The sequence below is a fragment of the Haemorhous mexicanus genome, chromosome 19, assembly GCF_027477595.1.
Source record: "Haemorhous mexicanus isolate bHaeMex1 chromosome 19, bHaeMex1.pri, whole genome shotgun sequence".
Lineage (NCBI taxonomy): Eukaryota > Metazoa > Chordata > Aves > Passeriformes > Fringillidae > Haemorhous > Haemorhous mexicanus.
Genome location: NC_082359.1, coordinates 12420370 through 12444475, shown reverse-complemented (window position 1 = coordinate 12444475; position 24106 = coordinate 12420370). Strand labels below are relative to the sequence as shown.

Here is a 24106-nt window from a genome sequence, read left to right as displayed (position 1 = left end):
AGGGTGGGATTTTGGAGCTGGTCTGTGCAGGCTTTTGATTCAATCCTCGTGGGTCCCTTCCAGCCCAGGACATTTTACAGTTCTGTGACCTCTGCAGGGTTTGAGGAACCTCAGGGCTCAGTGTGGCAGTGCCAGCGCTGCAGAGGCAGCACCCGTGAGCAGAGACCACAGCTGGGGTGGGATGAGCCACGCAACAGCAAAATTTGATGAGGACAGCAAAGCTTGTTGTCAGCTTTGAGGCTGTTTTGTTCTAAGCGCGGCTGAACACGCTGTTCCCAGAGATCTTCTCACGATTGTGTTGTTCTGCACCGCCTCAGGGAATCTCCTGGGTTTTACTGGGGAATTTTGGGATTTGAAGAAAAATTCCTTTGACGCCGTTTCTTTGTAAAAAAAAAAGTCTTAAAAAGGTAAAAGTAAATACAGCCCCTACTTTGTGCTGTTCTGAAGGCATTGCTGCTGGGAGAGGGGGCCCATCCCACAGCAGACTGGCCAAGATTGAACAGAGACATTGGTTAATTGATCTGGTAATTAAAGACAACTATCAGGGTAAAAGGTTTAGAAAGGAAAAAAAGACACAGTTAAGTGTAAAGACACAAATGCAAATGTTCCACCGAGGTGGGGGCCATGGCAAGAGGCAGGTGCTGTGCTGTGCTGGGCCCTGCCTGGTGGCAGCCATGAGATTGTCCCCTCTCTTCCTGCAGGACAGTGTGTGGCAGGTGGAAACACTCCAGCTGCCAGATGTGCTTCCTCAGCTGGGACAAGGGGATGTTGCACATGATTGATTTAAAACAGGCTGTCACAAACCACACTCTTTATTTTCTGCTGCCTTCTAGATGTTTCTGGGGATGAGTCTCAGCGAGGCTTTTATTCAGGGCCATGTTCAGATACATGAGATGGACAAAAGACACAGTTTTTTTGGAAGAGCAGAGTTGGGTTAAATGGAAAAACAGAGGCAGGTGAATGGGTGATGGATGTTTACTCCTAGGCAAGACATACATATATATATACACATATACCCATGAATACAAACACTTTTATGTATTTTTTTTTTTGGTCTAGTGAAAGAACAAGAATGAATGGCTTCAAACTGAAAAAATAGGTTTAGATTAGATATTAGGAAAAAAATCTTTACTGGGGCGATGGTGAGGCATAGGAACATATTTCCCAGAGCAGCTGTGGCTGCCCCTGGATCCCTGGCAGTGCCCAAGGCCAGGTTGGACAGGGCTTGGAGCACCTGGGACAGTGGAAGGTGTCCCTGCCCATGGCAGCAGGTGGAACGAGATGATCTAGATGTTCTATTCTACAATTGCATGACTGGCCGATATTTTATCTATCTATATATTTATTTCCTCTCTCTCTTGTACCGTTTTGCCCGTTTTTCGTGCGCTCACACGTGTTTACACCGCCGCCACGCTCCTTTCCCTTTCCCGTCGCGCCTCCCGCGGAGGGCGTGGCCGTGGGCGTGGCCTTCCGCCACCAGCCCCGCCCCGTCCAGCGCGGCCCCGCCCCCTCGGCCGGGCCGGGCCGGGCCGGGCCGCGGGGCCATCCATAAAGCGGCGGCGGCGGCGGCGGGCCCCGCTCCCGGTGCCGCTCCGCTCCCGGCTCCGCCCAGCCATGGCCGTGGCGCAGCGCAGGCTGTCCGTGGGGCTGGGGCTGGCCGGGCTGGCCTGCGCGCTCCTGGGGGGCTGCATGCTGCTCCTGGGGCCGCTCATTGTCAAGCAGCAGGTCATCAAGGTCAGCGGGGCGCGGGGGGCGCGGCGGGGCTGCGCTCGGTGCCGGGTGCGGTGCGGGATGCGCTGCGGGGCTCGGTGCTGGGCTCGGTGCTGGGCTCGGTGCTGGGCTCGGTGCTGGGCTCGGTGCTGGGCTCGGTGCGGGCTCGGTGCTGGGCTCGGTGCGGTGCGGTCGGTGGTCGGAGCCGGTGCGCTGCGGGCTGGGGCTGGTGCGCCTTTCCTTGTGCGGTGCGGTCCCGAGAGCCGAGCGCTGGAGAGGGCAGCGTCGCTGCTGCAGCTCCGAGCAGCCTCAGGCTCTTACTCTGGGCAAATGCGGGTTTGGGGTGTTCCACTCTTGGTGAGAAGGAATGTGCCCGGAGTGAGCAGGTGAACCATCCCTGGGTTACTAACGAGGGCTCTTTGCATCACTGGGATTAGCTGGGGATGCAGTGCTTGGCAGAGCATCACCCTCAGCACCGACACTTCTTCCCTTCCCTCCTGCCTCTACCTGCAGCGCCAGTTACTCCTTTCATAAGTAGATGAGCACACTGCCGGGCTACGCGTGAGATGCTTTCCCAGCTGGAAACAGGATGATGCTCAGGAGCTCTCCTGAGGAGCCTTGTGCATGGAGCAGCCTCCAAGCTATCCTCTCTCCTTCAGAAAGAAGTCCTTCAGACTGAAAGCCTGAAGGATTGCTTCTCTCAGGACCTCGTTTATCCACAGGTCCTGAGAGAAGAGGGTTTGTCCCCAAAACGTGGGGCTGTGGATGGGGTTGTTGCTCCGTTCAGTAACTCTGCCCAGTTTTATGAACCAGCACTCCTGTCCCTGCTGCTGGGACACCTGCTGTAATGTAGAGCTCATCCCCACATTTAGCCAAACCTTTTTCTCCCTGTCCAGGGCAGATGTGCTCCCTTCCTTGGCCTTTCTCCAAGCTTCCACCTACCCAGGTCAGCCCCTGAAAATTTGCTCCTGATGAAAGAGATGAACAAACACCTCATAGCCAATGGCTGGCGCTGCGTGTGGCGCAAAGTCTCTGCCGAAAATGACCTACTTAAACTCACTCCTTGGAAGTGCTGCTGGCTGGGCAGAGCCACACAGCCCTGTGGATTAAACAGGAGAAAGTCTTTGTTCAGTTTTAGGACATCAGGAACTGGTACCTGTGAATAAAAGGCTGAATGGCCCCTGCAGGATAGAAATGACATTTTTTTGTGCAAAAACCTCTCTGCCCTCTTTTTAGCTAATCCTGATTTTTTCAACCTAATTAGCTAAGTCCTAGTAATTTGCAATAAGACCAGAAGATGAAGAAAAGATCAACCCTTGTTTCTCCTCCCTTCACCTCAAGCCCTTGGTCTCCCCATCTTCAACATTACACAAAATTGCCCTGAGCTCATTTTTTTTCCATTTCACATTAAGCCTAATAACTGAGTGATGATGGGTGATGAGAAACATTCAGGTCCTTGCTGAAACTCCTGGGTTGGTCTTCAGAGTAGTGTGGGTAAGAGGGGCTGGAAGGGCTGGGGGTGGGCAGGTGAAGGCTGGTTTGCCCATCCTGGCTTCCTGAGCCCTGTCAGGATGGTGTATCCTGATGGAAAAGAACTTATGGATGGTGGTTGTTACAAAAATATCTTTGGGTGATGTCTGCAGGGAGAGCAGGGAGCTTGGAGCCTGCCCCATCTGCACTGGGCTGCCTGTGGGGTTGGCCCTGTAAAACCTGGGGGATATTGCTTTTTTGGAAGCATCTGGAATGCCACAGACCTGCACACAGCCAGGATGCATCAGCTCATCCCTCTGCTCCCCTTGGGAGCTCGGGTGCTGTCCTGGTGCAGGAGCAGCAGGGTCCTTGCTGAGTTAGGGGGATGCTGAGAGGATGTGCAGGGTGAGATCTGACTGATACCCAGCTTAACTGCTCCTCCCAGTCTGCAGGGGAAACCTCATCTCAGTTTTACTGAGCAGGGTGCCTCCCTCCCTCCTGGGGAAGCAGGATTTGGATGCTGTGGTGGAGCTGCTGCTCTCCTGGCCCCATCTGGAGCTGGTGGGCAGGAGCCAGTTCCTTTCAGTTCCTCAGGAACAAAGATCAGCCTGGTCAGGAGGGGTCAAACAACTCAATGACCCTTTGCAAGCCATCTAGTTGACAAATACTCTGGTTTTATTTCAGACATATGACTGTCTTTGTTTTGACCTAAAAATAGCTTAATTTTAAGGCTTCCTGGTTGTGGGGATCTTAGCAGCACCTGAGGAGTACCTTGAGCCCAGGTGGGGAGGGAGCTGGGAAAGGCAGCAGGGAGCTGGGATGTAGCTCCATCTGACTGGCTACTTCTTATAAAAATAAATGTATATGCAACAAGTGGTCAAGGGAGTGCAAGACAGAACAAGCAATTAAAGGAAAGGAGATGCTCTTGATCATAATCCATTTGACGCTTGGGAATCAGGGCTGTAAAGCAGATTAAACAAAAATCTCTCCTATTGCTGCTTCTCTGCCATGAAGTCCTCGAGGCTGGTGAAATGAGAGCAGCATGGGGTGGTGGGCAGGGTTTGCTAGGTTGGGTGGGTCACACAGCACTGTGGAGATCTGTTCCCAGGGACAGGGCTTGGATGAGGGGCTTGCAGAGACCTGCTGCTCACAGGGAGCTCAGCCTTGCCATCAAATCCTCAAGAAAGAGGAGGTGTTATGGGGAAACCTCTGGCACCTCAACTCCCTGTGTCAGCAAATATGTGCCCAGTCAGATGGAGCTGCTCCAGAGCAGGAGCTTTGGGGCTGCTGAGCTGCACCAGCACAAAGCCCACATCCCTCTTCCTGTTCATGGATCAGCCCCACTTCCATAAGCTGGGTTACCTAAGCAGGGGCAAGGATCTGTGCTTCCAGGAGAAAAGATTATGGTGGAACATGTCCAAAGTGGGTATTCAAGAAGGAACAAGCTTTTGCCCTCCTGCAGCACCCTGGAGGCAGGGAGGGAGTGGAGGCAGATGTACCCATGTACCAGCTCTGAGCTGAGGAGGGCTTAAGTTGTCTTGGAGCTCCTGCAGGCACTTCCCAGCACACAGGACAGTGATATGGGAACCTGATTGTGCCTTGCCTTTGACCTGCCTCATGATCAGCTGGGAGTCAATGCAGCCTGGCAGCTGAGAGGAGGCAGGGGTGTCCTGGGCTGTGCTGCTGGGCCACAGCTGCCTTGCCATCCCAGTTCTCCATCTTCTTTTTGGGAATCTGGTGGGCTCTCCCTGCTGGTACCCAAGCAGCTGTGCCACTTCTCCTTGCTTGCTCTTTGCCGTGTGGAGCTGGCAAACCCACAAGCAAAGAAAGGCCTTTGGGACAGGCAAGTAAAACGTGCAGAGTAGTGAATAATTCAGAGCCAAGTCTTCAGCACTTCAAAACACTCGGAAACCCTGTGGGTAGGATTAGGAAAGTTAAGCCTGAATAAATAAGCCAGCAGACATCCTGGCTTCTAAACATAAACCTGATGCTTCTGCACACACGGGATTTCTCGCTGTGTATCTAATTGGGTTTCAGTCTGCCAAAAACACCTGGATCCTCTGGAGAGCATCTGTACCTGCCACCTTCAGCTGTGCCTTACACTGAGCTGAGGGTGGATGTGTTCACCTGCAGCCACAGAGCCCAAGTGTTGTGTCCCCTTAATTTTGTTTTGCCTTACAGAACGTCAGGATCGACCCCAGCAGCATCTCCTTCCAGATGTGGAAAGACATCCCTGTTCCTTTCTACATGTCAGTGCATTTCTTCGAAGTGCTGAACCCCAAGCAGGTCCTGCGGGGAGAGAAGCCAGTGCTGAGCCAGCGTGGGCCCTACGTGTACAGGTCAGGTGCCACCTGTGCCCCAGCTTGGCACGAGCCTGGCCACTGTGCTGCCTGCCAGGCTGCTGGCTGGCTCCTCTGGCAGGAGGATGTGGCATCAGCAGGCTCAGGGAGAGCCCGGGGCACTGGATTTTAAAGGGACCCAGATGTGCTCTGGATTTTAAAAAGGGACCCAGATGGGCTCTAGTTGCTCTGATCTTGCTAAAGACACAGGCAGGACCTCTGGTCACTGAGACAGGGAGGTTGGTGGGTGCTCCACTGAGTTGTGGAGCTCAGTCTTTTTCTGGGGCTTGTTGGGCAGGTAGACCTGGGCTGATACAGTCCAAACATGGGTATGAGGGGTGTTGGTGTGGTGGTGGGTGACCCTGTCTTCAGAGTGCTCTTCTTTTATCTTCACTGTGCATTTAAGAGCCCAGCTCTTGAGCTGGAGTTGCCTCAATATCAAACTTGATGGGTCAGCCCAAGTCCTTATGTGGCATGGTACCCAGAACGTGCCCAACATGAGTGCTCTGGTCATGAGAGCCAGTTTGGAGCACTGCCACTGGGTCAGACCCACACACAGCAGGGCTGGGCCTGTTTGCCATGGCTGAGGATGCTGGCTGAAGCCCCAGGTGCTTCTCAGCTCCTAGAAGAAGAAGAAGCAGTGATTGATGTTGAGTTGAGCGTGTGAACTCTCCCATGAGCAGTGATCTTCAATATATTAGTACCTACAGTAATGGGTGAGGTTGAACAGCAGCTTAAGCAAGCTCATGTGGGAAGATTCCAGGTTAATCCAAAGCTGTTTGAGCGTGTGAGGGGGCACCTGCAGTATCTATGTGCCCTTGTTTGCCCTGGCCTTGCCAGCTCCCCCCCGTGGGTTCTGTGCGTTGCCATCGCTCTCTTGGCTTGGGGAAAAGCTTCACTGACTGTAAATAAGAATAAACAAAGGGGCAAAGCTTATTAGTGTCCTTGTGCTCCTGCTGAGCAAGATTAGTGCCCTTCCCTAATGTGGGCTGTAAAACAGAGGCTCCACAGTGGAGGACTTTGCTTTTGCTGGTGAGCTGAGCTTCAGTTCCTCCAGGAGCAGTAGCAGGGTTGTGATGCTGGGGACAGAGCCCTGCAGCCCCCCTGAGGCTGGGGCTGCCCCTGTGGCGTGGGCTGAAGTCCAGCAGCACTGGGCTGGTCCCTGGAGAGGCTCCCTAGAACTGAGGCCAGACAATATTAAATGAATAAAGCAGGGATTTATGAAAAGGCCTTCAAAGGAGGCACCTTGGGCAGTGCAAGAGCCCAGCCAGGGCTCCACCCAAGATGGATGGCATGTCATGAGTTCTCACATTTTGATAACTTTTGGTCCATTTCCATATTGGGTTCAGTGTCCAATTCCAGCTCAGGCTCTGCAGTCCCACCCTCCCAGGCTGCTCTCCTCCATTCCCTGCTGTTTGCACTTTTTGGGCTGAAGCTGCAGCAGTGTCCTTGGTTCTGGGGCTGGGAAAGGATTGTTCTGTGGGACTGAGGAGAGGGAAAGGATTGTTCTGTGGGACTGGGGAGAGGGAAAGGATTGTTCTGTGGGACTGGGGAGAGGGAAAGGTTTGTTCTGTGGGACTGGGGAGAGGGAAAGGATTGTTCTGTGGGACTGAGCTGTGAGGAGAACTTGCTGACACTTTTTATGGAGTTCAGAGCTACATACCATCACAGTACAGAATCTGGAAAATAGGAAAGCTGAGAGGCATCAGGCCTGGTGCAGGATGTGGGTGGCTGAAGCCCTGAGGAGCAGAAGCACCAGGGTGCTGTGTGGAGGCTCAGGCTGCCCTGAACCCAGGAGCCATCCCATCTGCTTGGGAGCATATCCCTGGTGGAACATGGGGCATCTTGGCTGGTCCTCTCCTGTGTGCAGCTTGTTTTGGTGTGTGGGTTGCTGTGGCTCTGCATGTCTGGGCACCTCTCTGCTGTACCTGGGCTTCACAGTGGCTCTGGGTGAAGCAACAGAGGAGATTCACTCTTTTGTCTTAAATTTATTGGGTAATGAGTCGGGAAGGAACACTTTGTGCCTGCAAGAATCCAGCCTGGCAGGGATGCCTGGCTCTTGGGCTGCCCTCTCCTCCTGCCAGACCCTAACCCTGCTTGGGGTGGGGGGTTTATATCTGTTCCCACACTGCAGACCCTAACCCTGCTTGGGCTGGGGGGTTTATATCTGTTCCCACACTGCAGACCCTAACCCTGGTTGGGGTGGGGGGTTTATATCTGTTCCCACACTGCAGACCCTAACCCTGCTTGGGCTGGGGGGTTTATATCTGTTCCCACACTGCCTCCCCAGCTGCCCCGTGGCTCCTCACTGGGCTCTGGTCTCCCCCAGCAGCAAGCCCAGGCCTGTGCAGCCCATTCTGGCTCGAGGGGCTCTGCCTGGGGATGGTTCCCTTGATCTGCCATCTCTTTGCAGGGAGTACAGGGTTAAAACAAACATCACATTCCATGACAACGACACTGTTTCCTTCCTGGAGTACCGGCACCTTTTCTTCCAGCCTCACTTGTCCAACGGCACTGAGGACGAGTACATTGTTGTGCCAAACATCATGTTAATGGTAAGTGCTTCTTGCCTGGATGGGTTCCACTTTCTGAGCTTGCAGGGAGGGTGGTGATACCCAGCATTGAATTACTGAATTGCTTTCTTGTAGGCCTTGAGGCTGATCAAGCAATGAGGTGGTTAAGTTTGTATAATGCAATTTTCTGCTTTGTGGGTGTTAATTGTTCTGTTAGGCTGCTGCTGTTCCAAAAACCAGAGTGTGCAGAGCAGCTGGTCTTGAGTCTGCAACCTCATCTGAGCATCCTGTGGGGAAATCAAGCCTGTGAGCCCTCAACTGCTTTCTTCCCCAAGTGGGAATAAAGGAAGAACCTCACTCTGCCCTAAGGATTCCTCTGGGGCTATAGATGGGAGCAGCAGAACGATTCTGGTTAACACCAAAAATGCTTCATCTCTGCTAAAGACGAGCCTCTCATCCCAGACCTTTTTCTTTCTCAGGGAGCAGCTGTGATGGTGGAAAAACTGCCAAATTTTGTCAAGCTTTTGCTGAGTGGAGCCCTGGCTAGCCTGAAGCAGGAGGCGTTCATGAACCGCACGGTGGGGGAGATCATGTGGGGGTACGACGACCCCCTGATAGATGCAATAAATATGATCATTCCTGGCCTGCTCCCTTTCAAGGGGAAGTTTGGATTGTTCATGGATGTAAGTAAAGTGGTGGTAGGGAATGCTAAAAATCACAGCAATATTGGTCTTGGGGATAGCTCAGACACTGAGCTGAGTAGAAGCAGAGTGGGGCACCCGGAGTCGGGGATGTGCTGTGTGCAGGAGATGAAACAATCATTCCTTCTCCCTGCAGTTCAACAACTCCAACTCGGGGCTGTTCACTGTACACAGAGGCATGAAGAACATCAGCCAGGTTCACTTGGTGGATTCATGGAATGGGCTCAAGAAGGTGAGTGCCAGCCAGCCAGCCTTGGAAAATGGGGAGTGCCTGATTTAAAGCAGGGTTAGCTGAAAGCTCTGATGTGAAGAAAAGTTTCCACAGGACTTCAAGTGCTGCAATTTCCATTCCAGTAAGTTGCCAGGTGGCAAGGGGCTTTTCAGGAAGCAATAAATTCATCTCCCCACTTGCACTCCCTTGCAGTGCTGTTGGGGCTGGTTGCCTCTCATGGCTGAAGTCTCAGGCTCCTGTGGCCTGTGTTGAAGGTGTTAAATGCTCCTGTTAAAGGATGCTTTACTCTTCCCTTGTGGAATTCTGCTCCTAACTAAAATCAGCTGAATGTAGAGCTCAGCCTCTGGGAGCAGGGGGATCTTGTCCATTAATTCTTTATCTCACAGAATCATGGAGGATGGAAAACATGCTTAAGATGGGAAAGATCTTTGGTGCTGCTGTGGAAGCAGTGTGGGGTGGTGGACATTCCATGCAGGGGTGGGAGCTTCTGAGTTCTTCTCTCTCCACCTGTCCCACAGCTGAACTACTGGAGGAGCAGCCAGTGCAACATGATCAACGGGACAGCAGGGGAGATGTGGCCACCCTTCATGTCCCCAACCTCCCTGCAGTTCTACAGCCCTGATGCCTGCAGGTGAGGCCACAGCTGCCAGCCTGTCCCCGTGCAGGTGGCAGGACAGGCTGCACCCATCCTGCCCAGGGCTCAGGAATTGTTCCTCTAGTTAAAGTTCAGCTGCAGTTTGGGTCTGCCTTATCTCTGAGCTTTGCAAACAGAGTAGTTGTCTCATTGTCAGCATCTTGTGCTGTCCATAAATACCTTCCAGAGCACTGGAGATGTCCAGCTTGCCCAGGTTTAATCAGCACAAAAGAACCAGATGTGGTTATCTGATGTAGGTAAGATGTGGGCAGTTAAAAGGAGAAGTAAGGGTTGTCAGAGGGAAATGCAACTGTGACTGCAGAACTCTTTCAGCTGACCAAACCCTTGGAGAAATTATGTCTGGGAGGAAATTTGCACCACCATTTCTAGGCTCTGTCTTCTTTTCTTCTTTTTTTTTATTTTTTTATTTTTTCCCTTTTGCTTGTGTAAGACACCCTGACCTTAGCTGATCACCCAGGGGTTAAAGTACCTGCAGAGCCAGCCTGTGTGCCTGTGCCTGAGGCTGGAAGGAGGGGAAGCAGGCACAAAACCCCTGAAGATAAGGCTAATTCCAGCTTTGTAGGCAGTGCTGCAAAACAAGCAAGTGCTCATGTTGACCAGAGAACAATGAGCAGTGAACAAACAGAGCTGAGCAATAGCACAGGGATTCCTCTGCACCAGGGACATCAGCAAACACCAGAGTGACCTGGAGCCAGGAGTTTATAGGGAAGTTTACCTGTAACTGAATTTTAAACACATACCTGTTCCTGTCAAGCTCCAGGAACCTCTGGAACAGAGCATGCCTCCAGGCAAGGCTTCCAGTGAAGTGGAGGAAACCCAGCTTGGTTTCTTGTTGGCACAGGAGTTCCCTGTCACACAGAACTGTGGGGAAGTGGCTCAGCTTCTCAGACAGTGCTGTGTCTCCTCCCCAGACCTCTGCCTCAGCCTCTGCTCACACAGTCACCCACACCAGCTGGTGGGCTCAGAGCACTCCTGCCTCTGCAGGGCATCTCTGTGCTCTGTGCACATGAAGTGCAGCTGGAGCTGAGAGGCAGCCACCAAGGTTTTGTCCAGCTGATGGGCTACAGCAAGCTCTGCCTCCTCACTGGGAGGTGAGCAGAGCCAAGAGGCCCACATGGAACTGCTGAACATGCCCTGAATCCCCCATCCTTGCTCCCAGCATCAGGAGGGACCATTCCTCTGTGGGAATGAGCATCCCCTTGGCCTGCCCTGGCTGTCCTGGCTGCCCCCTGTGACCCATTCTGTGATTCTCTGACCCCTGCAAGCCTCACTCAGGTGTGAAGGGAGCAGATTTTTGTCCTGGAGACTTGCATCACACCTGGCCAGCAATATTGCAGCACAGTATCAACAGCCTCTAGTAGGAAGAAAAAAAATCTTGCTATGTCACGTAGGGAAATTTTCCATTCCCCTGGAAGTCTACTGCTGGAGCTGGCCTGCAGAAGAGATTTATCCAGTGTCCCTGCCCTGTAACGGAGCACCTCAGAGCCAGGGCTTGCATAAAGTGGGTATTATCTCTTGGAGAGCAGCCCTGGGGATTACTACATGCCTTTAAACAAATCTCACCTGGATATAGCAAACAGACTTCTAAGCCTGTGGTTTCTCTCCCTGACTAGTCCTGACCAACCCTTTAGATATGCTTAAATCATGGAAAGCAAAAGCTTTAAATACTCATTCCCCGAAGCACTGCTGAGAGTTTATCTTGATCTCAAAGTCTAAGTTACATTGCAACTGCATCTTATCCAGCCAAGATAAGAACCCACTTCTGTGCTGGGAGCCTGTTGGCTAATCCTGATCCTTCTCCACTGACCCCCCTGCAGATCCATGACGCTGGTGTACGAGCAGGCTGGGCACTTCCAGGGCGTGCCCACCTATCGCTTCGTGGCACCCAAAACCCTCTTTGCCAACGGCACAGACTATCCTCCCAACGAGGGCTTCTGCCCCTGCATGCAGTCTGGCATCCAGAACGTCAGCACCTGCAGGTTCAGTAAGTCCTTTCCTCCTCCCCTGGCTCTCCTTAGTGACCAGTGTTAAATCTGAGATGTAACAGAAGCTTGATGGCCTGGAAAAACAGCTCTAGTGCCTGCTGGGATGCTGAGAAGTACTGGTGGGCTCTCTGCACTCCCACAGGCCTCTCAGCAGTGAGGGAAATCCCTTGTGCCTGATCTTCAGTGCCCAGCCCTTTGGAGCCTGGCATTTGTGGGAATGCCCAGGGGTTCAGTGGGAGCATCACATCCCCTGGGCTGCTGGGGGGAGCAAGGAAAAGGCACTCAGCCCCCAAACTAAATGTTAGCTTTGGACACTGAGTGTGTGTGTGACAGGCCAGACTGGGTGTCCCTGACCCGTGTCTGGGCACAGGGGGTGCACTGGCATGGTGGTGGGACAGAGTGGGTGGTCCTGAACCCTCCCAGATCAGTGGAACAACCTGCAGGGAGGGAGGGGGAGGAGAAAATATAAAAGCCTGTTCAGAACAAGTACTGCAAGGGCTTAAAGACCTAAAAAAAAAGCTTTTAAGTGGGTGTGGAGCAGCTTAAGATGCCTTTAATCTCACCCAGATGCGCCGATGTTCATTTCCCACCCTCACTTCTACAACGCCGACCCGTCCCTGGTGAATGCAGTGGAAGGCCTGCACCCCAGCAAGGAGCAGCACGGGCTTTTCCTGGATGTGCACCCCGTGAGTGAGCCCACCAGGCTCCCCCCTCACCCCAGGGACCAGCCCAGCCTGGGGGGACCCTGCCATCAGCAGTGCTGGCACCACTCTGCTCTCGTGGTGCTGATCCGAGCAGGTTCCAGAGTGCAAAGACTGGCCAGGGCGTGCAGATAAAAATGTCAAAGCCATAAACTAATTGAATAATTAGCCTGGCTTCTAGAGAATTGCAGAACTAATTATAAGCATAATTGTTTCGATAAGCACAGTGAAACTCTTTCCACTGACTCAGGCCTATAACACCAGGAGGTGTATCTGGCAGCAGCCCAGCTCTGCCCCAAATCTGCCAGTGCACATTGCCATGAGAGCTGGCTGGCAAAGCCTGAAGACCACGCTGTGCCTCAAGCTGGCACCTCCATTTTTGGGCTGGCTTCTTCCACTCTCTCAGCCTGCCCATCTGGAGCTGAGTGCTTTTGCACTGGGCTGCTGTGTTACAGCCCTCCTGCACCCACAGTGTGAGGGTGGTCACCACTCCAGAGAGGTGATCTGGGGTGTCCTGAGGTATCCCTGTCCCAGCTGCTGATGGGAAAGGGACTTGGAGATTTTCCACCCACAGCCTGTGTTGTGAGAGGTCAGTTTTTCTAAATGTTCAGGGATATTTGCTCAAGCAAAAAAAAAAAACCTGTTTCCCTCTTGAGGTGAGGTAAACTGTGTGTGTTATCTAGACATTGGGTTCTGGCTGCTTTTCTTATCTCAGTTATGGAAATCTAATTAAGTTTATTACAGTATCAAACATCTCCTGATAACAGTACAGTTAACTACATTTTTATCTAGCTGCAGGCTGCTGACTACAAACAGGGACAGTCCAACAGAAATTCTCTGCTTGTAAAAATGTGTTGCAAAACTGCAGAGTCATGAGAAACCAATGTCTTAATGGGTGTCAACCAGACCTGCTTTGAAGTGTGATGTTTTTCATGGGCTTGGAATGTTGGACAGGGCCTGTTGGTGCCAAGAAGTCACTGATGAACTGGTTGCTCTCTTCCTCTGCAGATGACTGGCATCCCCATGAACTGCTCCATCAAGCTGCAGCTGAACCTGTACATAAAGCACGTGTCTGGTATCATGTAAGTGGTCACCTCCCAGGAATGTCCACCTGCCTTCCCTGAGCAGGGAGTTCTGCTGGTGCTGAGCTTGCTGCAGAGTTTACTCTCTCCAAAGCTGTTGTCCCAGTGCTGGAGCCAGCTGGCTCCTGTTGAAAAGTCAGCCATTCCAGTGACCACAAGTTCCATCCTTTAGCAGTGCAGAGAGTGGCTGCCTGCTTGCTCAGCTCAGGCAGTGTCCCTGTCCCTCACAGACAGCTGAGGGAGGGACTGTTCCTCCTGGTGGGGCAGGAGCTGTTCACCTCCACTGTGCTGCCTCTCAGGAGTTACCTGCAACCTGAGAGGCAAAACCCACTCTGCCTGTGGGGTAGAGAGTGGAACACTGCCAGCTCTGTGAAAGCAGACAGGAGGTCTCTGTAACCCAGCTCTGGTGCCAGATGTTAAATACCAGCAAGGGTGGGAGTGTGCTCTTGGGCTGAGGGGCAAAGCCCTGCAGACAGCCCCCATGGTGCCCCTCAGGTGACTGAGACAGGGATCTGAGCATTCTGCTTCAGTGAGTTTCATCTCCCTGGAGCCCAGCTTTGGGATGGCACTTCCTGCTGTCCTCAGGCAGCTAAACCCCCGTGGAAGGATAAGCTCTGCTCCTGCATGGAAAGCACCTGGTCCCCCAGGGTGGGAGCAGCTCACTGGAGCAGCAGGGATTGCCACCTCCTTATGGTTTCCTGGCCACTGTCAGTCTGTCAGACGTGTCCCCTCAGGAAGAATTGTGCTGCTAATTGTGACCTGGTCGACCATAAACCTGAGCTTGTGTTTCTTTTTTTAATTTTCTTCCCCCCCAGTCAAACAGGGCAGATTAAGCCAGTGGTCCTGCCGCTGCTGTGGTTTGCAGAGGTGAGCTGCCTTCCTCAGCCTGATTCTGCAGAGCCTCTCCTGCTTCCCCCTCACCCAGTGCTGGGGAAACTCCACTTTGCATAAAGCTTTAAGCCAGCCAGACTAATTAAGCACCAACAGAAGGCTTTTCAATACTTGGCTATGCCATTAATCCCTCTGAGCTGAACAAACCCTGCACTATACTTGGTAAATCTCTGGCTCTGCCCTAGATGTGGGGTTAAGTGGGGCCCTGGGCAGAGCTGCCAGGGTCCCTGTCCTCCTGTGGGCCTGGCAGTGCAGCCTCCAGCTGTGGGTGCACGTCCAGCTGACTCCTGCTATTCACTAAAAGCTTTTAGCCCGACTGAATCTTGCATAAATTCCCTAATTTATGCTGGGAGGTGGTGGGAAAGGAATCATTCAGCTGGTCTGTCTCACCCTGGAGGGAGATGCCACTGACAGGTTGCTTTTTTGAGCAGAGTGGATCCATTGAAGGCTCAGTGCTGAAGCAGTTTTACACCAACCTGGTGCTGCTGCCCTCGGTGCTGGAGTACCTGCAGTACATCCTCCTTGGCCTCAGTGTCCCACTCATTGTCTCAGCAGCTCTCCTCATGGCAAGGAGGAAGGTAAGACCCTGCAGGTGCCTGCTGGGAAGTGCTGTCAGTCAAATCAGACTCAATCAGAGGATGTAGTTTGGGCTGACAATCTAACCTGGCTGAGGAAACACTGGCTGATGCCACCAGCAATCTCCTGCTGGTGCCAGGTGCCAGCAGGTAGCAGCAGGACTTCTTAGTCATCTGGAAACTGGGCTGCACATAGGTAACATGAAGCATTCCTGGCATTTCTGGTGCACAGCAGTGATGGAAGTGGCTTCCTAGAGGAGGAGGAGGAGGTATTTCTCAGCTCACCCAGCTAATGAAGGAACAATCCTAGTTTATCAACGCAGCCTCCCTAGAAGGCAGCAGCAGGTCTGTGCTGTTGCACAGATCTGCATCTCTGCAGGGTCCCAGCGTTTTTCCAGTCAGAACAGAGCCTCCTCCAGAGGATGGAGCTGTCTGAACACAGCCTGTTAATGAAGTGCAGTTGCTGTGTTCTTGCAGAGGGCACACAGCCACTGTGGCTGTTTCTCAGCCCAGCACAGGTTCTGTATTTCCTTGAAACGCCCTTGCTGTGCAAACTGCTCTAAAGAGCTCTGGAAGTGAAACCCTCAGAGCCTTTGTGGATCTGGGCTTGCTGAGAAGTGAAGACCTTTGTAGCCTGCTGGCAGCTGGGCTGTGGGGTGAGGCTGAGCTGGGCTGAGCTGTCAGGACTGAATCTGGAACAGCCAGAACAGTGCAGGTCTGTGGCTCTGGCTCCACAGTGATCTGGTGACTCTGAGCTCTCTGCCAGCTTTAGCTCTGGAAGCAGGGATCTAACTTCCTCCCCTAACCCTATATCAAAGGAAGCTGATTTAGCTTTGTACTGCAGCCAGGTGGCTGAGGCTGGCTCTAGAGCTGCAGAGGTGAAGAGGCAGCTCCTGGGATGGGAGCAGGCTGAGGGGCAGCCTGTGTGAGGGGCTGCCTCTGCTCAGCTGCTCCCTGCCCTTCCTGGAACACGGATGCAAACCCACCTTAAACAGTGCCAGGGTTCTCGGAGTGCCACCTAATTGGATTTTAATCAAGTCTGCAATTACTTAAGTGACTTAAACACATGATCCCAAATCCCCTTGTTCTTCCACGTACTTCCCTGCAGGGTGGGAGTGATGCTAGGGCCCAGAGCCCACCACCAAGCCCTTACTGTGCTGCCAGCATGGTCCTGGGGTGAAGTGCTCCCCTTCAGCACACGGGAGTGGTGGCTGGCTGGCAGACAGGCTGCACTCTGCTGCATGAGCCCAGGGGCTCTGAAAAAGGGCTGGGCAGCTCTTTCTAGCACCTTATGCAGCCCTGAGCTGGCATTTCCTCACCCTGCTTTGTGCAAGTCTTAATTCCTGGTATCAAAGAGGTTTAGCCATGCTAGAAGGGGTCAGGGAGAAAAGCTGGATTTTTACTCATGGAAGCCAACTGAATATCTGCTTGTGAAATATCCCAAATATCCCAGGCACATAAGCCAGCTGTATTTCTGTGCTCAGCCAAAAGAGTCACGAAGTGTTAGAACTAAAAATCAACAGCAAGAAGTGCCTGGCTACCTGGAAAGTGATTAAAAAGCCTCAATGAGTTCACAAATCCCTAAGAAAGCTGCACAACAGCACATGAAGGTCCCCACCAAAGGAGTAGACCAGAGGTTGTAAACTGGAAGCGATTTGCAGCCAAGGTGTGTTCCTCATTTGATTGAAGTGTTGCTGATCTAGCTCTGATTGCTTAATCGTGCACAGTCCTGCCTCCCGAAGCCACGGGCCATGTCAGAGGGGACACTGAGCAGGGACATTGTCCCCACACCTTCACGTGTCTGCCAGCATGAAGGGCTCCTGGACCCAGCTCCTCCCTGGGCTGGCTTGTCTCCCTCTGGCTTCTGGAGGGAGCAGTGTGCTCTGAGGCCAGTGCAGATGAGGGGCTGTCAAACACTTGAATCTTAGTCTAGTTTATGGTGGAGCCAGTTTGAAATGCATCTGTTGGACTCACAGCTCTAAAAATGCATCATCTGTACGGGTGTAAAATACCCCCAGACGTTGCAGCTCTCTGCCATTGTGGCATAATGTGTGCTGACACTTTAAAAGGCAAACAGACCATTTTAAAACTGGCTTGACACTGAACAAAATCTTAAATAGGACTCAGCTTAATCCAGATTTCAAAATCTTCATTAATAACTAGATTCTAGTTAAACAGTGATTTCTCAAATCTCCTCTGAAAATTGGAACCCTCATGAAACCCGTGTCTGAGTGCACCATAAACCAGACTGATTGTCTTCTAGGAAAAATGCTCTTTATTTTGGAGTAGCAATAAAAAGAGCTCAGACAGTAATAAGGCAAACCAGGCCACCTCTGCCACAAAGCTGCCTCCAGTTAAGGGGACGGTGTTGCAGGAAGCCAGACTGTAGGTGGGTACCCAGTCAAGGTAACACGCTTTTCTCTCCTCCTCATTTGATTAAACTTCACTTCAAACCAATCCAATGAATTCCACATCTCCCAGCCCTGCCCTCCTGGCGAGCTTTGGTGGAGCAGTGTTGTCTCATGGCTTTATTTGGGGCAATTCAGATGTCTTAATATGGCATTTAACCAGGGTGCAAGCACGTGCTCCTGTTGTTTCTCCTGGTGTCCCTGATCTGCAGCCCTAATAATGTCAGCAGGGAGCAGGGGAAAAGTAGGATTGGTGTGAGGAAATGCTTTTCTTGCCCATTTTTCCCCTAATTTCTGAGTGTTTGAGTTCCAGAGGTAAGTTTTGTTGAATGGGGTAACAGAGGTCAGTCCACTGGTGGGTGTCACCCCTCCCCTCTCCAGAGAGGCTTCCAGGAGGGAATTTCTGATGTATAAAATATCTGGGTTTGTATTACAGGAACACAAAGTCACTGAGTCGTTGAGGTTGAAGGGGCCTCTGGAGGTCATCTACCCCAATCCCTCTGCTCAGGCAGAGTCACCTAGCTCAGCACCATCTCCAGATGTCTCTTAATGTCTTCAGGAGTGGAGATTCCCCAGGGCAGCCTGGTCCCGTTTTTACACTTTTGACAGAAAAGAAAAAGAAAGAAAAAAGAAAAAAAAAGTATTTCTTAAGGTGCAGATGGAATCCCCTTTAGGTGTTTAAGTGTCCCTTTGCTCTTGTCCTGTCCCTGGACACCACCAAGAAGAGCCTGGCTCTGTACTTACACCCTGCCTTCAAACCTTGTTTCCTATGCTAAGATCCCCTGAGCCTTCTCTTCTGGAGGCTGAACAGGCCCAGTTCTCTCAGCCTCTGCTCCCATGAGAGGCTCCAGTCCCAAAATCACTTCCATGCTCCTTTGCTGGACTCCTCCCAGCAGCTCCATCTCTCTCTTGTGCTGGGAAGCCCAGAGCTGAACACAGTGCTCCGTGTGTGGCCTCTGCAGTGATGAGCAGAGGGCAGGGATCACTCCAGGAGCTGCTGGCAACACTCCCAGTGCAGCCCAGGAATCAGCTGGCTGCCTTTGCTTCCCAGCTCACCCTCAGCTCGCTGTCCCCAAGACCCTCAGGTCCTTTTCTGCCAGACTGCTGCAGAGCTGGTGACCTTTAGGGTGTGCTGCTGTGTGGGGCTGTTCATCCCGAGTGAAAGACCTTGTACATCCTCTTGTTGGACCTCATGAGGGTCCTTCCAGGCACTTTCTCAGCCTGCTGAGGTCCCTCTGGTGTACCAGCCACTCCCCCAGGTTTTACAGATCATTAATAAAGATGTTAAACAGGCCTGGAGCCAGAACTGACCCCTGGTGTACACTGATGGTTACTGGCCTCCCACTCAGCTCTCTGCTCAGCCAGTTCTCAGTCCACCTCACTGCCTGCTCAAACAATCCCAACTTCACCAGCTTCCCTGGAAGGTTTTCATGGCAGATGGTGCCCAAAGCCTGGAGTGCAGGTAGACAATGCCCACTGTTCTCCCCTGCTCTGCCAAGCCACTCATTTCATCACAGGTGATCAAGCACAGGTGCCCCTTGGTGAAGCCCAGGGACTCCTCTTGATGATTTAATTGTCCTTCATGGGCTTGGGAGTGGTTCCTAGAATTATCTGCTGCATCACTTTCTGGAGGATGAGGGGAGGCTGACTGGTCTGTAGCTCCTGAGATCTTCCTTCTTGGTCCTTTTCAAGATCTGCTTTCCTTCAGTCTTTGAGCCAGGACTGGTCAAAGACAACGGGAGTGGCCTTGCTGTGAGGTGAGCCCACTCATCCCATCTTGGCCCATGGATTCGTGCATGTCTAAGTTCCTTAATGTTCTCTGACCTCATCCTCTTCCACCAAGGGTGCAAATTCCTTGCTCTGGACTTTCCCCTGGTTTCTGGGGTCCCCTGCCTCATTCAGCCCCAGGCCCTCATGGTTCCCTCCTCTTTCCTTTGTCCCCTGGGTACTCAGAGAAGCCTTTCTTGTCCCTGACATCCTTGGCTGGATTCAGTTCCAGTTGGGTTTTGGCTTTCCTCTCTTCATCCCTGCATGCTGGGAGAGTTTCCCTGTGTTCCTGCCAGGTTACCTGTCCCTGCTCCCACCTTCCACATGTCTCCTTCCTGCATTTGTGTTTGGAGCTCCTGGTTCATCCATGTTGCCCTGCTGGCATTTTTTCCTGGCTCTGGATGCTTGTTAGGGTGGAGTATTCTTGGAGGAGGTGACTCTTGAACATTAACCATCCTTTTTGCTCTGACTGCATCCCCTCACCAGAGGTCTGTAGACACATTTAGACTCATTGAGGTTGAAAATTCCTCCAAGATCCTCAAATCCAAACTTCAGCCAAATGCCACCATGCCCAAAGAGTCTGCAGGTGTTCTGGTGGTATCACTGGTGCCCGCCCTGGAGCAGCAATGGGCAATAGTCAAAGGGTTACACAAACCTCACAGTCCCTCCACAACACCCCAGTCCACGTCCCCAGCCAGCAAAAGGCTCTGGGTGAGGGCCAGGTTGGTGTCCCTGTCCCCTGCAGCAGGAAGTGACCCACTGCTGTCACCTGGTGCTTCCTCCTGAGGTTCTTGCATTAATTAGGGGCAAGGCCCATGTGATTTAGGGTCAGGGCCCACGTGGTCTGTTGGAAGGCGTAGCTGGCTCAGCTTTGAGGTGGTGAACCTGTTCTGTAGGTGTGTTTGGGTGAGGAGGAGCCATCTTGGTGCCAGAAGCACCATCACCTTCCACGCTGCCCCGGAGGCTGCACCTACATTGTCCTGGGAAGGAGACTGCCTGTGTGTGCTGCAGCTCCTGCTGGGGCTCTCCAGGCTCTTGTGTCCCTCAGCACACTGTCCCTGTCCCTTCCATCTCAGATGGCTGTCCCACAGCTCCTCCACACAGCTCTTCAGGCTGGGTGCTCGGGTGGTGTTACAGGTGGGCAGGGATGGAAATAGTCTCGTTTTGGTAAGGTGAGAGGTACACAAAGGAGGCACAAAAATGTTCAATTGAAGAAGTGGGTCCTTGGCCACTGCAAGAGGCTTGGGGTGTGCATGGCCTGGGTGGGGACGTGGTGGCACTGCTGGGTGTGGCCAGGCTGTGACTTCTGTCCCTCCCCTGCAGAGAGGAGCTGCCGAGAAGAGCCCCCGAGCCCCCGCCAGGCCGAGCAGAGCCAACCCCTCCTCTGAGACCACCCCGCTCCTGCAGGACAGCGACAGCCCCGGGCAGCTCGGAGCTGAGGCATGAGCCAGCCTGGGACAGCTCCTGCAGGAAGGGACAGCCCCAGGCAGCACGGAGCCCAGGACTGAGCCAGGACAGCCCCAGGCAGCACGGAGCCCAGGACTCAGCCACCCCTGGGACACCTTCCTTGTGGGACACCCTCCCACTGGGACACTGATCCCACTGGGACAGCTCCCCACTGGGACACAGCCACGCTGCAGGTGACACTGCTTGGGATGCCCAGAGCTCTCTGGAAGGTGAAGTCCTGGACAGCTCAGCAGAGATCCTGCACAGCACAGCAAAGCCATGGTCCTGCTGCTCAGCATTGCTGCTCATCCAGACACCTCAACACAGTGTTCAAGAACCCTTTTGTCCCCAAGGGCCAGCCTGAGCCACTGCCCTTCTCTCCGGTGGAATGAAGATGGTTGCAGACTGATCTGAGAAGTTATTTGCAATTTAAAACTGCCTATTGCTAGGGATAAAAGGCACTTTAATGGCAGCCTTTAAAATAAATGAGGTTTGTATAGGTAGCACTGATGGGATTTAGTGATCTTTTTAAAAGCCACTGTTCATCTCACCAAATGGGGCACGCTGTCCTGGAACCACTCACAGTTTTATTGCCCCTTGATGTGACTTGAAGTGCTGCAAATCATTTCTGGGTGCTGTCACCTCAGTGATGGCTCTTCCCACAGTACCTGGAGCCTGCCTGGGGTTGCTGCAGCTTTTGCATGTGTTGGAGAGCAGTGGTGCCTTTGAGAGCCCCAGTTCTGTGCCATGGCCTTGTGCTCCACAGCCATCCCAGCTCAGCCCTGCTCATCTCTCCTGGCTCTGGGTGGCTGTGTGAGATGAGCCTTGGCAGGAGCTCGGGGGTACATCTGAGCTGTCACTCAGCTCCTGGCACTTGTCCCTGCTGCCTGCTCAGCCATCTGGGATCAGCTCCTCTGGCCGTGGCCATGGGCACTGGGAGGCACTGGGAGGCACTGGGAGGCACTGGTCACAGGGAGGGGGAGGCTTGGCCCTGTCCTTGGCGTGGTAATGAAGATATTTGTGCTTTTGAGAAGCAGGAATATTTGCAATCATGGAAGTAACAATGGCCTTAAGTAGGGTTTGATTAAAGTATTGCAGATTTCTGAAATGGTGTGTTGGGTGACCTGGGGCTGGATCTTACCTGGGGGTGGGCAGTCTTGGGCCACACTTTGGTGGGAAGGAACTCCAAAGCCCAGGAATATTTTTGGAAGGTGACTAGCCTGTAGTTCTCCACCACACCTGCCTTGCCCACTTCCAGCCAGGAGCTTGGGGAAACCAAAGGGGCCAGTGCTGGAGCATCTGACAAGGATGAGACAGAGCTGGGGAATCTCTGCTCTGGCTTGGAGCAGAGGACTTGTTGCTCTGTGTGTGACGTGGATGCTCATGGGGTCTGGAAACCTTTGTCCCTGTGACTTTCTAGTGGGGCAAGCAATACTTTTCTCTTACACCTCCATTCCTCACTGGGCAGGAAGAGCACAGGACCTAAACCCAGCTCTGGGCCAGTGCATTCCCTGGGCCATGTCCCAGCCCTGCAGTGGGCCTGGGCTGCCTGACCATGGAAATGGAGTGATGGAGCCCAGCTGACCCTTTCTCCCTGACCCTTTCTAGCATGGGAAAGGTGGCACTTTGGTCCATGCCTGAAGTGTGTCCTGCAGGTGTGACAGCACTGGCCAAGTCCCTTCTGGTTGCCACTGCTGCTGGGTTATCTCCATGGCACAAATCCCCACTGAGAATGATCCTTAAACTGCTCGCTCTGGCCTTGACTCCGGATGTATCCATGGGCAAAGAGCTGCTCCCAGTGGAGCCGGGAGTGGGGACAGCAGGGGCACAGCAGCAGTAACCACGCGTGGGCTCCTCTGAGAGGCTTTGACGGCATTGCGGTGCTAACTGCAGCCGGACACGAATAAAGCACGGGGACACCGCTCCGAGCAGCCGTCTTGGCGGGTGTTTTTGGGGGTTTTGCAGAGGAAGGCGATGCGGGAGCGGGGCGGGAGCTCCTGGCGCCGAGCGCGCTGCGGCCGCGGCTCGGGGGTCGCTGCAGCGCTGCCGGGAACCGCCCGAGGGCGCTGTGGGGCCGCGGACACTGCGGGGCCGGGGGGGACGGGGGATGGGGGACAGAGGGGACAGGGGGGGACAGAGAGTTTGATCCTGGGGGACAGGGGGGGACAGAGAGTCTGATCCTGGGGGACAGGGGGGACAGAGAGGGGCAGGGGGACAGAGAGTCTGATCCTGGGGGACAGAGGGGACAGGGGGGACAGAGGGGACAGGGGGACAGAGAGTCTGATCCTGGGGGACAGAGGGGACAGGGGGGGACAGAGAGGGGCAGGGGGAGACAGAGAGGGACAGGGGGAGACAGGGAGTATGATCATTGGGGACAGAGGGGACAGGGGGGACAGAGAGTCTGATCCTGGGGGACAGAGGGGGCAGGGGGAGACAGGGAGTCTGATCCTGGGGGATAGGGTGTCTGACCCTGGGGGGGGGGGGGGGGATAGGGATTCTGATCCTGGGGGACAGAGGGTTCGATCCTGGGGGATACAGGGTCTGATCCTGGGGGCCAGGGGCTCTGATCCTGGGGGACAGAGGGACTCAGGGTCTGATCCTGTGGACCAGGGGCTCTGATCCTGGGCACCAGGGGCTCTGATCCTGGGGCACAGAGGGACTCAGGGCCTGATCCTGGGCACCAGGGGCTCTGATCCTGGGGGTCAGAGGGTCCCGGGCACGGTCAGAGATGCTCAGCACTGATCCCCTGTCCCAAACCCCGCCGTGTGTCTGTCCATGGACACGCAGCACTCAGGTTGTTTTCCCCCTGTACTTCAGACACCTTGTTGGCTGCTTGTGAATTTTCCAAGTCGTTTTAAAATGCTTCTCACACGCCGAGTCCATCCCTGGCCCTGAGTCACTGTCTCTTGCCAATTCCCTCTGTGCAGGGCATTCAGGGCTGCCCCTGGTGCAGCACTCTCCCTCCCCTGTGCCAGGCCAGCTTGAAGTCATTCGCCCTCTCCCGAGGATTTTAATTGGCCCCCACAGGCTCAGTTATCATCCCCCATTACTGTGGGAGCCGCCTTTCACCCGGCCTGGCACAGCCATGGGAAATGAACGAGTCATCTCCATCCTCGAGGCACTTCATCACCGAGGGGGAGCTGTCAGGGCTTGGTGTCACTTCCCCCCGTGTGACAAAGGCTCTGCTGTCTCCTCTGGAAGAGAGGACAGAGATACCACAGCCCCCTCCATCCACACTGGGGGTAGGGTGCTTTTATAAATGCAGCCCAGAGGATTTCCCATTCCCTGCATCCATCTCTACCCCCCCTTTCCTGCAGCCCCCCAGCCTGGCCATCCTCTGGGATGCAGGGGTGAGGGGACAGGGCAGAGCCTCCTGCAGCAGAAGCAATGTGTGTTATCCCCTTCACCTGTGCCATCCCCTTCACCTGTGCCCATCACTGCCAGGTGTTCATCGTTACCTGGGCTGGGTTAAACCCTGCTGGGCACAGAGGGCTCAGTTTTGGGCTCCGTGAGTCCCTGCTCTGGTGTGTGGTTGCTCTGCTGCTCCTCATGGCAGCCAGGTCTGTCCCTGAGCTGTGGCTCTGCCCTCCTGCACACAGGCTCCTCCAGCAGTGACCAAGTCCTCCAGCGC

The 24106-nt window shown here is 53.7% G+C and overlaps 1 protein-coding gene across 3 annotated transcripts; it reads left to right on the top strand.

Moving 5' to 3' along the window:
- Nucleotides 1-1537: 1537 nt before the first annotated feature.
- Nucleotides 1538-21583, top strand: SCARB1 (scavenger receptor class B member 1). Of its 3 annotated transcripts, XM_059863955.1 has the most exons (13): nucleotides 1538-1734; nucleotides 5362-5519; nucleotides 7933-8074; nucleotides 8512-8715; nucleotides 8870-8965; nucleotides 9484-9596; nucleotides 11438-11604; nucleotides 12173-12291; nucleotides 13315-13388; nucleotides 14204-14255; nucleotides 14711-14857; nucleotides 17118-17243; nucleotides 20353-21583. In XM_059863955.1, the coding sequence occupies exons 1-12, from the start codon at nucleotides 1615-1617 to the stop codon at nucleotides 17241-17243; spliced, it is 1518 nt and encodes a 505-aa protein (XP_059719938.1). In that variant the 5' UTR covers nucleotides 1538-1614; the 3' UTR covers nucleotides 20353-21583. The 3 variants fall into 3 exon arrangements, with proteins under 3 accessions (XP_059719938.1, XP_059719940.1, XP_059719939.1); XM_059863957.1 differs by lacking the exons at nucleotides 17118-17243; nucleotides 20353-21583 and adding an exon at nucleotides 17699-18572 and having other exon boundaries at nucleotides 1539-1734; XM_059863956.1 differs by lacking the exon at nucleotides 17118-17243 and having other exon boundaries at nucleotides 1542-1734.
- Nucleotides 21584-24106: the final 2523 nt, after the last annotated feature.